Genomic DNA, 11,499 nt, shown 5'->3' on the forward strand with positions numbered 1-11,499 from the left:
CACAGGCTACAGGATATTAACCTCAATAGAGATTCACCTTACTATGGGTTCTTTCATAAACCGGAAGTGGAGAGAATATACATGGTCAGTTGAGGCTAAGTGATGTAAAATGGATAAGATAATATCAATTATTGCAATTATCTAAATCGAGTGTTAATTGATTTACTCTAGCACTCTTTCGTCGAATCGACCTCTAGCAAGTCCGCGGTCGTCATTTTCTAGATGTAAGCAAGCTCCAAAACTGCTCTGGAACGGCTCGAAGGAATATTTAAGGGCTCGTTGTTAAACGGCCGAATCATCTAGAAGAGTTGCGGCGCATTGACCTCGTGATACCATTCGCAAACAATCCACCCCTCATGCTCGTCTTGTGCAATAGCCAGAAATCCCTCTCCGTCAACGACCCAAATACCATCCCCGAATCCGGATTCAATAGTTACTGGCTCCCAGCGGGCGTAATTTGAATCGGAGGGAAAGCCTTTAGCAGCAAAGGAAAAATCAGCCACGTCGAATTGAAGGTGAGTGCCATTCAGGAATGAGCGAGTTCTTTGATATTCCTTGGTTAATATTGGTACAAATACTGGATCTGCGAAGCCAGCGCCTGTGTGGTATGCTTCCACAGTCACTGGTTAGTTGATGCCATGTGAAAACAGAGAGCCCCTACGACATACGTGTGTAACCGTTGTATTTTGTTGGGCCTAAAGTGGATCTTAAATATATGTAGAACTCTTGGGTAGTATTCTGAGTGAATGGAACGTATGAAGCTACAACTGCCTCTCTTGCCGTGGTTGCTAAAGTATGCAACGCTGTGGAAAGTATGGCGAGAGGAGCATTAGAACTGCGAGGTGAAATATGATACCCATAATGATATTTTCCTCAAACTCTTCTGCTTTATGGAAGTCAATCATTAGAGGCAGTGATTGACGGCTGTTTGAATGTAGCTGTTTATGTGAAGTAATTGACTGAAATGATGGAGCGATTGAACATTGATGGATTTCGTTCCTTTTAAAACACTTTTGGACATCACTTGACAAAAAAGATATATGTCGCACAGTGTGCTACAATACCGCTGATACGAGGTATTCCTAGGATACATAGCCAACTCAGGACGTAAATGATGGCATCGTAACACCATTAAGGTTGGGTTGTGATGCTAGCCCACCCGTATCTGCACAGCTTCTCCAGACGGAAGCAGTTAAACGAAGTTAAACGATCAGATGCTACTGTGCACATACATGACTGGCAGCATGAAGTTCCAGTCGAGCTTTTTTCAAGACCATGTTGGAGAGGTATAGCGTGTGTAACCCATCCTTCACGCTGAGAACTCTAATTGGCACTCGAAACACGATACTTGATTACGACGATTGACGAAATATGGTATATCGCTCGTAACGAGACGATTTGTCAATTGTAAGCAAATACGACAACTGGGGAGTAAATCTCAACATGAAATATGGTTAAATTATCTTTAAGTACGAAGTATACTGCTGTTGAAAAACAAATGAGTTGGGCACTGACACTGGTTTCGACGTTTCAATCACCATCAACTCTCCCCGCATAAGGTCACTTCTATACTGAATGCAACCCCACCCATGGAATACGAGGTGTGACGGGGGAAATATTTTTCGGGACAATCCATCCTTCGAAGTTACCGATCCATCATTGCTGATTATTGCCTTGCAGTTATCTTCCTCGGCACGGAAGCCCCCAAACGACTGGGGACATAGAGTGTTTAGATGTGTGGATATAGTGTCGAGAAATGTTTGCGCGGAAGCATCATTGTCGCCTCTCTAGTGCTCAAGTACTTCACTTCCAAATCTTTACATCCTGACTTTGAATGCTTAGTCACCTAGATCACATTACAGACTGGCCAACGCAGAGAATGAATCGCTCAGCCAGCTTCGCTTTAGGGTAATGGAGAATAGCTCTTGAGATATCAATTACATGTAGAGCAAGCACAAGGTTTAGAGCACGAGACATTCCATACCAAAAACTACCATTTGTCGGCCTCTCATTGAAGGTAGTTTGTAGTAATGATATTGAGATCAGAAATTTCCAAGGGAGCATAGATTAGAGACTTTCAACGCCTAGGGTATGGCAGTTGAAACACCTGTGGAAAGGTCCTCCGATTGTTTCGTACCCAATCCTCAATCATTGGGCCATGTAGGAGAAGACTTCCCTGGTAAGCGTCAGGAATCTTCGAGCCAGTCTGGGATACTTCAGCCTTTCCTTGCATGATCCAAGACCGCGATCCAACTTTTTAAAATCACAATTTGTTCTTTCTTCGTACCTGTCCCAAGGAGTTGCGGGCTTGCCAGAGCATCGAAATTGATCCCCCGTCAAATCCAAGGCATAGGTACCGGCGCTACCTATCAATTCTTTTTTCCAAAGGTCATGCAACGTCACCGCAGGGGGATCGTCGTCGGTTTTAGACTCCTCGATTGTGTCTTGGGAATTATTGCAATTATACATTCTGAGATACGAAAAGAAAATTCCGTGTATATGTTAGCACTTGTAGCTACAAGTTTATCAGAGATTCGTTCACAAACTGGTAAATAGCGCCTCGACGCCTCGACTGTGGGTGTTAAACATAGAGCCGCATCAGTGCAGGACATATAGTTTAAGATTCGTATTTCTTCCGTAGTATTCTAGGTAAGCTCTGAGGGAAAAGGGTAAAGGTCGTCGTAAGGAGATTCAGTTTCGCGTTTGTCTTTTTCCATTAGTTGAAGATGTTCGTCCTGGAATATACGAACGGCGACAAAATCTCGATCAAAGTCCTTTTCTCGATATTCAGTCCCGAGCTGTTCAAGAGTTTTGGCAGCACGAAGGAAATGCTTTTTAATTGGATCCGGATCCAGAACCTCGCGATCACTACAATCAAGCAGAGTAGTGTTGGAGCACGTAGGACATTCTTTCTGCGGGTCTTTAGATCCCGTCCCACCTTAAACCGAAGATGATGATACCGATTATAGCAAAGGTCAGCAGTAAACGTGTCTCACGAGCTCATCTATCTAGCCACTTACTTGAACTAGGGCAGGGTCTGGAGATTCTCGTAGTTTGAGTGATTCGAGCGATCACTCAAGAATAGCTTGTCAAAATGTAAAATTTCGATAGCTACTACAACATAAGTCTGGAAGACTTTTGAACATCCGAAACCTAACTTAGTAAGGATTTGTATTGAATATATCACGGTACATTGCGTAAATTCAATTGAAGGAAATAGAGGAAACTGTACGGTGATTGTCAGGCGAACAATGACTTCGGGAAGAGGCAGGTCATATACATGAAATAAATGTTGATGTTTCCTTGTCAAAACTATTCATTCTGGCTTTGACTCTAAGAAATGGAGCAAACCTTTTTGCATACAAGAAAACTTCTCCTAGAAGCAAAGAACAATCAGTAAATTATCGCAGTTATAAGTCTACTATCGAAAACGCTAGTTGTCATAGACATGTCAATTTTTATCTCAGTACAATCGCAAGCGCAGTATCAACGCTACACATAGCAGACCAACTCTTAGTAAGCTATATCCTAGTTCTATACAGCTCAGAGACGAAAATTGCCGAAACTCTACAACGCCGCATGCTCTTGAACCAATTCACTACAATTATTACCCAAACTTAATTTTGTTCGTGAAATCGACTGCTCATCCAATTCTCTTGCAATTCTGAGACGTTCTTCGATACCCACAGTCACAGCATCCACAATTCCCGCGACGCATTTATCGAACATTGGTTGAGGCAGTTGTATCGTGTCCCACAAGGTCGTGTTGTTGTCGGACAGCCAACCACTGACTGCATGGGTAATGGCAGGAAAAGCTCTCTTGTTGAGGAACCCAATTATTAGTCCGTCGTATTGTCCCAAAAAGACAGTACCATTGATGAATTTACCCTTTGAAAGGGAGAACCAGCACGTCCGATTCTGCTCGCCCTATATATGTCCCAAGGAATGGTTGGGGCATCCATGTGACCAAATTGAGCTCCAGTCAGATCCAGAGCGTAGATACCAGCACAATTTTTCAATGTGACTTTCCATAGCGCATGCCGGCGAGTTGGCGATCTAATATCTCCACGCACGTCCACAGGTGTGATTGTCATTTTTGGAATCATATCATTAATAGCAACTTCGACAATTTTAGTTGATAGATCTGTTGCGTTCACGAGTCAGCTTGATTCCAGGTTCAGACAACCCCTTGAAACTGGATGCGACTGACCTCTGAAAAGTAACTCGACAACGTCATTCAAATAGGCAAGGGTATCTCCGCAGGCCATGAAATTCAAGACCGCCAGCTTGTCGCTAGGTTCAGGGAGCAGGTGGAAAGGAAATGGCTCAAGCATATCGTAAGGTGAGTTGAACCATCGATCGTCATTCTCGTGAAGGACAAGGCTGCCATCTTTCTTCTCGATCTTCGTTATCAGTTTGTCAAACAGCTTTTCGCGGTACGCCTCCCAGATATTCTCAAGAATAATGGCCGCACGGAAGAATCTGGCTTGTATGTTCTTCACCTTGGCATGTTTGCAGTCCATTTTGTGTTCGTCCCAGTCATCTCGCTGGCATGCGGCCGAACAGTATCGTCTGTTGGCATCCGTTGTCGTACTCTTGCATCCAGAGCAAGTCAGGGAGGCTGGCGTAGAGCATTTAACACATACTCGATCGGCAAAATCCGAGTTGGATCTTGGAGCAGTTGTGGGCGAGGGGTTCATCTGATGTGTAAAGTCAGGCATTATTTATACGGCAATGTGGTGTTGGAAAGTCTTACCTTGATAATTCTTGTGTGTCGATCTTGAGCAAGAGAGTCTAAAATTTTTAGAAAATGGTCTGGTACATATCGAGGCGTTTAGAAAGAATTGAACCTAGCAAGAGGGGCTTTTGAAGTCAAAGGTGAGGTCCTAACATGATAGATAGAAAGCGACGTGCAAGAAGGCACACTGGGTCCACCACAAGATGCCAAGCAAAAGGAGGATTGAAATTGGCAAGATTTCAATTCCCGTTTCTAAAATATACAATTCTGCTGGTATTTGCTGTTGGCATTGATGAATACCGTCAAAATCCCTAATTCAGGGAATTCATCTGCGACACGGCAGCATGCCGACATTCATATACTTCCTGCAACTACTTACATGAAGTCATATGCTCCTGAATGTGAAGTCATGTAACGGCGCATCGTCACATGCTTATATGGCAAAAGAGCTAGGGGCCTGTTCGGGTGAAACTCAGGAGTACTAGAGTCCGCTTAGTTTAGGTCCGTTTGGGGTCAAGACCTTGGGTATAGCTGGCGGTCCTTTCCTGACATATACTCCTTATCTTTTTGTATCCTTCGTATTAGACCTAGTAGGACCCGATAAGACGCCGAATACGTACTACCATGTACCTCTTGGTGCTCGTGAACTCGTGTCATTACAAGTCAAACCTTTTGTTTCTCTCAATACCGGCTAGTAGTGCACAAGGAGAGGTCAGCAAAGCTACCAAGAGAACAACCATTCTATACCTAGGTATCTAACCCTAAACTCGGTTACCGAAGTTCTTTTACTCAAAAGGTTCCACACCCATACAATATTTTCTCACTTCATTGGGCCAGAGAAGTGATATTTTGCCAAGTGGACCTAATAAGTATCATGTTTCGACTTCCACTGATGTTACCCACCGACAGGCCAGTTGTCAGAAATACGAAGTGCCATGAACTACAATGCACTTAAATTTACAAGTAGAATATGTGATCTGTATGCCACGACTCTTTAGATCATTATGCACATCGTGAGATTAGACGAGTGATCCAACGGAAAGAGACGTCCATCAATGAACGTTTATGACTTCTTTTATATTAGTGTTTACGCTACAAACGCGACTTTGCCAGATCCTCCCATCCTGGCAAAAAAAGCCGGAAAATCCGACAGCTTCCATTACGAAATAACAAAACAAACAAACCCCTGAGACAATAAAAAAGAAAAATAACTTGTTCTTCCATGGACAAAGAGTCACTTCGTGTGTGAAAGGTAAGTACCGTAGGCGGCTATTCGTATAGCCTTTACCACGAGCCGTGGGACCGTTAGAGATCCAAAGGAGACTACACCGACAACTTAGCCACAACACACACCGAACGAACTCTATTACAGAATGCTTTCTTTGTATTTTGCAAGAGAATTTTCATGATTGATTTCAAATCCGACTGGGAGGTCTTTGCCATGGTCGGCATGCAGGACTGTCTCGGCTGTGTAGTCGCTCTTCAAAGGAAAGGCTTTGTGCAGGCACCCGCTTGATAGTCAGAGAGTCTGGATAACATTTCAGGCTGGCTGAGTGAGAGTTTTGATGAACAGTATAAGACACAGGGCTTACTAGGAAAAGAGATTGATCCTTGATCTCCTCAAGCCTGGCTTTTAACTCAACCACTCTCCAACGATTATTGCACGCATCTAAATTTACTCATCTAACTCCCGATCCAAAGCACCTCGAGACCCTCGACAAAATGAATAGAGAAAGATCAATCGCCGGCGCGCAAGCTATTTTGGATTACACCTTCAGAAACCCGGAGCTGTGCTGGGAAGCACTCCAAGCAAAAGGCGCAGGAGGTTACCCGGAGGGCAACAAGCGGCTAGCTTTATGCGGAGACGCAGTACTTCGACTTTTGATTGTACAGTTGTGGTATCCCACCGGAAGAACTGCTGGTAAGTAGCGCATGCTCTCAATCAAATCATGACTTATATTATTCATAGAACATGCTTCGAACGTGGTCGCAACAACGGCATCAAACGACAACCTAGCCGTGATTGGTAGACAGTTTGGGTTGCCAGTACTTATCAATAAGAATCCATCGCAGAAGGGGGAGGTTCCCGGGGTTAGGCAGATTGCCGATGCGGTTGAGGCTCTTTTGGGCGCTGCGAAGCTTGATGGCGCAGATGAGACTACACTTGAAGGAATCATGGGGGACACTTGGGTTGTTGTAAAAGAATACACCTGTGGTGCCAGAGAGAACGTAATGATGGTGGTGACGTGATCCTTTTCGTTTTTCAGACAGCCGTGAGGGGGAGTTGGAGACAGAGGAGCGGAGCATTTGGATTGTAGCTAGCAAAATCAATCAGCATAGCATCTGGATATGAAGCAGTCGTTGGCATATTCCATACAAGAATAATAGCAGAGGAGGGATCGATGCAAAATGGACTGAATTCGCCTGGAATATACCCAGTGTTCTCTCCTCCAACCTAATCACTAAGAGGATCAAGGCCAGAGCTTCAACTTCTGGATAAGTAGTTTTGGTCACGAGCATACAAATCCCACTCCTTCATCTCGAATGTGCTCGAACTGCCTCGTCTCCATCATTGCTTGCTGGTCGCGTGTCAGGTCTAGAGGCGCTTCACCATCCTTGCCGGCGAGAAGTTCGAATTTAGTTGCTACCGTCATATTTCAGGCATCTGCGCCAAGGTACGATTAAAAACCCAGCAGATCATCAGAATGACATGGAAACCGTGGTAAAGTTTACGCCAGAGGCATGGTCGAGGTGCAATTGCAATTGTGCACTATGTTCGTTGTTTGCCTTTCCAAGGTAGGTAGAAACTCCAGCTAGATATCTGTTCGGAACCGATGTGAACTCGTATGAACAAATCTCGAACGATCGAGAATGTAGTGACGAAGGGAGTAGCGAAAGTATGCAAAAGCTCGACCAAATTCCTAGTGGCTAAGTGCTAACAACGTTTCCGATACATATGGCTTTGGTGTGTCTCTCCACAAACTCTGCAAGGTTGGGTTGGGCACTGGGGAGAGGACCGGTCGATCACGATTGTCGAATGCTGTCCAGCTTCGGTGTGTTTTCCCAGCCACTCTTGAAATCTTGCTTTCCGGTCTTGTTGCAATGTCTCCATCCTGCTCTGCGAGGCTACTCAGTTCAAGTGACAACAGGCCCAGAACCGCCTTCTCGTGCAGCACTCCATCCACCGACCTGTGCAGTCGCAGATCCGCTCAGTGACGCCAAATCGAGTGTATGACGTATCCCCCCTCGAACGCACAATCCAAGCTGATCGATGGTCTCCCATATCCTTCGCATAGGCCTCGCGCGAGATGATCTTAGGCGTCACCATAGATCTGCGCCCGCCTTCACGGCACATCGACCGCATGCCAACACCGAGATTCGGTCTTCTACAGCATCGTCAGGAGAGCCATCGCCAACAAAGATCGTGACAGGTTTCGAGTGTGCTTGCGCAACGTTCTTGGAAGGCAGCAGAACGTATGGGAGGGTTGCCGAAGCCATCGGCAACCTGCTCGAGACGAGGCCTGTTGGAGAGGTATTTCAACGAGATATACAAGAGCCGCGTGTATGGTTTGTCGAGGTCTCCTCCATAATTCCCTCGTGAGGCGAGCATGAAGATGGAAGTCGAGACGTATCTGCGATTGACGTCGGCGGGGAGCTGCACGGTGGATGTTGTTATCGTTGGTTAACAAGCAGATATTGCGCGACCATAGAGGGAGGCTGGGTTGGCCGGGTTCATATTGAAGCTGAGATTATATCCGATTTGATTCGAGACTCTGGTAATACGAAAGATACAGGTTAATTTGCGATGCCACCCGAGCCGTTTGCAAATGGGGGGGCGTAACGCGCGAAGATAGTTAAACCCTAATGTGCACCGCCCAACGGGTAAAAATAGGCCATAGGCAAGCCCAGCAAGCAGTTATTCACACTTTTCAAAACCAGAGCAAACGCAACGTATAATAGTAGTCGAGGCAACAGAATTCGGTCACCAACATCCTCTTCCGGAGGTACAAACAGCTGGGAGACGAACCATATCCCGGCACAACAACCTCTTCCCAAACGCATCCACCCACAAACACTTTGGCTGGTGCGGGCACAATTGCGCACACCCATTGGCACATTGATTGTGAAGAGGTTGATGGCGTGGGTGGTGAGGAGTAGATGGTTGGGGTTAACACACGCGATGCTAACACCTGCGGCGTGGTTGAATCTGCCTGCTCGGCACCGGTGAGCGATTTCTAGGCCATGGGCCCGACCTATATCCATGGGATTTTTGAGATAGTATAGGATCCTATATCTGTTAGCTCTTCTGTCGCTCCTGGGGATCGTAGTGACTTGCCGATGGACTCCCCACTTGTTACCCTCGCCATGCGAGTTAACCTTCTTGATCACATAGCCCGCCGTATCGGTAGCGCGACCAGGCAACATCCAGCAATTTTCTGGGCCTTGCGGCGCGTTGCATTCGGCGATTTTACTCGCCATCTTCTTTGCTGTCAGCAACGTATATATTCCATTGTACTTGTAGAATCGAGTATCAAGAACTGGGACGCAGGAATACAGAAGCTTTGGTGATGTAGCAATGTAGCATGCGAGAGTATACATAAAGTGGAATACATACCTCTTCCGCCAGCTTGCTCCATGTAAGCACTCGACCATCTGGATGCCAGATAGGCATCTTCAATTGCGTTCCATCTCCGCCCAACGGTCCCAACAATATGTTGTTGGTGTCAAGCGCCACAATCCATTTGTCCATCTCTGCTTTTACTAGGCGTTCTGCCCGGGCGCGGGGATCGATGGGTGGTGCTAGTGGAGGGAGGAGCAATGCATCTCCTGTGTCATCATCGTTCTCGTCGTTTCGTCTTCTCTTAGTGCCTAGCTTAGGCGCGAGAGGCTTGCGAGTAGGCATAGAGAGCTGCTCTGAGCTGAGGTAATAGAAACCGAAGTAAAGAGCGCTTAGGCATGTTTTCTGATAATGGTGTTGAGGGAGGCCTTAGGTTTCGTATTTCGATGCCACTTGGAATGACGAGGGACTCTCCTCGCCGTGTTAAAGGCAGTTGCCATGCTGGATAGGGGAAGGTGTCGCGTGTTAGGAAAGTGCGGCGATTGGCTTCTGCGGAAACAGAGCTAGTTAAGAGTAAGAAGCGCCGATATGCCTACTAAACGATATCCCTGCGTAGCGAAAGTCCCCTATCCATTTTCGGCTTCACACATAAATCATGAATAACTCCACAAAAATTTCTACTTTTTAAATCATAATGCGATAATATTATATTAGATCCTACAGGTTTGATAATTACCAAGTTTTATACACAGAACCTGTCTCGTCGTTCGTTGATTGCGCATTGATTATCATCGAATATACACGACCTTTACAGATCCTCATTCATATTTACTATTTCCCGGACTTCAACAACGTTCTCGAGGCTTCAGACTTGAGTAATATTAGCCAGGACTAGTCTACTTCTTTTCGAAAGGTGTTATAAACCATTTTAATAAGAATTGGCGTGTCCTATGTCCAGGAGAGTTGGCACTCCGACAAATGAATGCTCGGTTAAATCTACTAGTCTGTAAAGCAGCAACCATAAGTCGACTACCGCCTTTACAGGATTCTTGTTTGCCCATTAAAGCCTCAGGCACTATTCCCTATCCTTTACCGAGCTGCTCCTCCCTACTTCTTTTAGGCTTAGTGCCTATAGGTGGTATTAACAGCTAACTTAATGATATCGCCGATTATAAGTGACTTCTTTCTATAAAAAAGACTAATTGAATCCGAAGAACAGAAACACTAGCTACTACTTAATAATGTATACGTATTGAAATTGTGTGTCTGATCTTAATAACTCGGATGTATTTCTTAAAGGTAACGCAGGTAGCTAGTCTGAGCTTGCAACTCAAACTGCTGCTTCAATAATTAGAATATAATCACGTCATTCTATATTATAAGCTCTGTTTGCAGATCAACATTGTAATATTAATTATATCGTACAGCAATTGCTGAAGATTACGAGTACATAGTGACGCTTCTGTGCCTGGGAATAGGAAAAATAATAATGAAAGAAATTAGGGTATCTCAAGTAGTGCTTAAAGACGATATGCTCCTGTATAACCTAAGTTATATATCTTGATATAAAGCTTCATCTATCTCCGCCGGTCTCCCTACCAAGCTCTTCATAACTCTTAAGTATGTTCGCTAGGTTACGACGGCTGGCCATAGTTTCGTTGTGGTGGGGGCCATATAGTGTCTCGCACCGATTAAGCTCTTCTTGAAAGAACAATATAGCTTCGCTAATATTTCCTTGCTGTTGAAGAACACTTGCCAAATTAAATAAGGCCCCTAACGTCTCAGGATGCTCCTTCCCCAAAACCTCCTCCTTCAGCGCCAGTGTCGACCGGTGCATCACCTCTGCCTCCGCGTACTTCCCTTGGCGGCTCAGCGCTTGTGCGAGATTGTTCATGCTCGCCAGCGTCGAGGGGTGCTCTTTCCCCAACACCTTCTCCCTCAGCGCCAGCGTCGCCCGGTCCATCACCTCTGCCTCCACGTACTTCCCCTGGTCGCTTAGCGCTTGTGCGAGGTTGTTCATGCTCGTCAGCGTCGAGGGGTGCTCTTTCCCTAACACCTCCTCCTTCAGCGCCAGCGTCACCCGGTCTATCACCTCTGCCTCCTTGTACTTCCCCTGGCCGCTTAGCGCGAGGGCGAAGTTGTTCATGCTTGTCAACGTGTCAGGGTGCTCTTTCCCCGACACCTCCTCCCTCAGCACCAGTGT

At 45.7% G+C, this 11,499-nt stretch overlaps 5 protein-coding genes across 5 annotated transcripts; 1 reads left to right on the forward strand and 4 right to left on the reverse strand.

Annotated features, from left to right (window-relative positions):
* Positions 1-299: 299 nt before the first annotated feature.
* On the reverse strand, positions 300-860 carry GLAREA_08635 (uncharacterized protein; the record flags this gene model as incomplete). Its single annotated transcript, XM_008090679.1, has 2 exons — positions 300-622; positions 857-860. The coding sequence occupies 2 exons, from the start codon at positions 858-860 to the stop codon at positions 300-302; spliced, it is 327 nt and encodes a 108-aa protein (XP_008088870.1).
* Positions 861-3,567: 2,707 nt separating this feature from the next.
* GLAREA_08636 (HIT/MYND zinc finger-like protein) lies at positions 3,568-4,721 on the reverse strand (the record flags this gene model as incomplete). The annotated part of the gene is made up of 3 exons (XM_008090680.1): positions 3,568-3,819; positions 3,888-4,144; positions 4,211-4,721. 3 exons carry the CDS (start codon positions 4,719-4,721, stop codon positions 3,568-3,570), a joined length of 1,020 nt encoding a protein of 339 aa, XP_008088871.1.
* A 1,739-nt stretch (positions 4,722-6,460) lies between these two features.
* Positions 6,461-6,988, forward strand: GLAREA_08637 (RNase III; the record flags this gene model as incomplete). Its single annotated transcript, XM_008090681.1, has 2 exons — positions 6,461-6,659; positions 6,708-6,988. The coding sequence occupies 2 exons, from the start codon at positions 6,461-6,463 to the stop codon at positions 6,986-6,988; spliced, it is 480 nt and encodes a 159-aa protein (XP_008088872.1).
* Positions 6,989-8,599: 1,611 nt separating this feature from the next.
* On the reverse strand, positions 8,600-9,641 carry GLAREA_08638 (uncharacterized protein; the record flags this gene model as incomplete). Its single annotated transcript, XM_008090682.1, has 2 exons — positions 8,600-9,298; positions 9,354-9,641. The coding sequence occupies 2 exons, from the start codon at positions 9,639-9,641 to the stop codon at positions 8,600-8,602; spliced, it is 987 nt and encodes a 328-aa protein (XP_008088873.1).
* Positions 9,642-10,869: 1,228 nt separating this feature from the next.
* Positions 10,870-11,442, reverse strand: GLAREA_08639 (TPR-like protein; the record flags this gene model as incomplete). The annotated part of the gene is made up of 1 exon (XM_008090683.1): positions 10,870-11,442. The coding sequence occupies one exon, from the start codon at positions 11,440-11,442 to the stop codon at positions 10,870-10,872; it is 573 nt and encodes a 190-aa protein (XP_008088874.1).
* Between the last annotated feature and the right edge of the window lie 57 nt (positions 11,443-11,499).

This window comes from Glarea lozoyensis, assembly GCF_000409485.1.
Source record: "Glarea lozoyensis ATCC 20868 chromosome Unknown GLAREA9, whole genome shotgun sequence".
Lineage (NCBI taxonomy): Eukaryota > Fungi > Ascomycota > Leotiomycetes > Helotiales > Helotiaceae > Glarea > Glarea lozoyensis.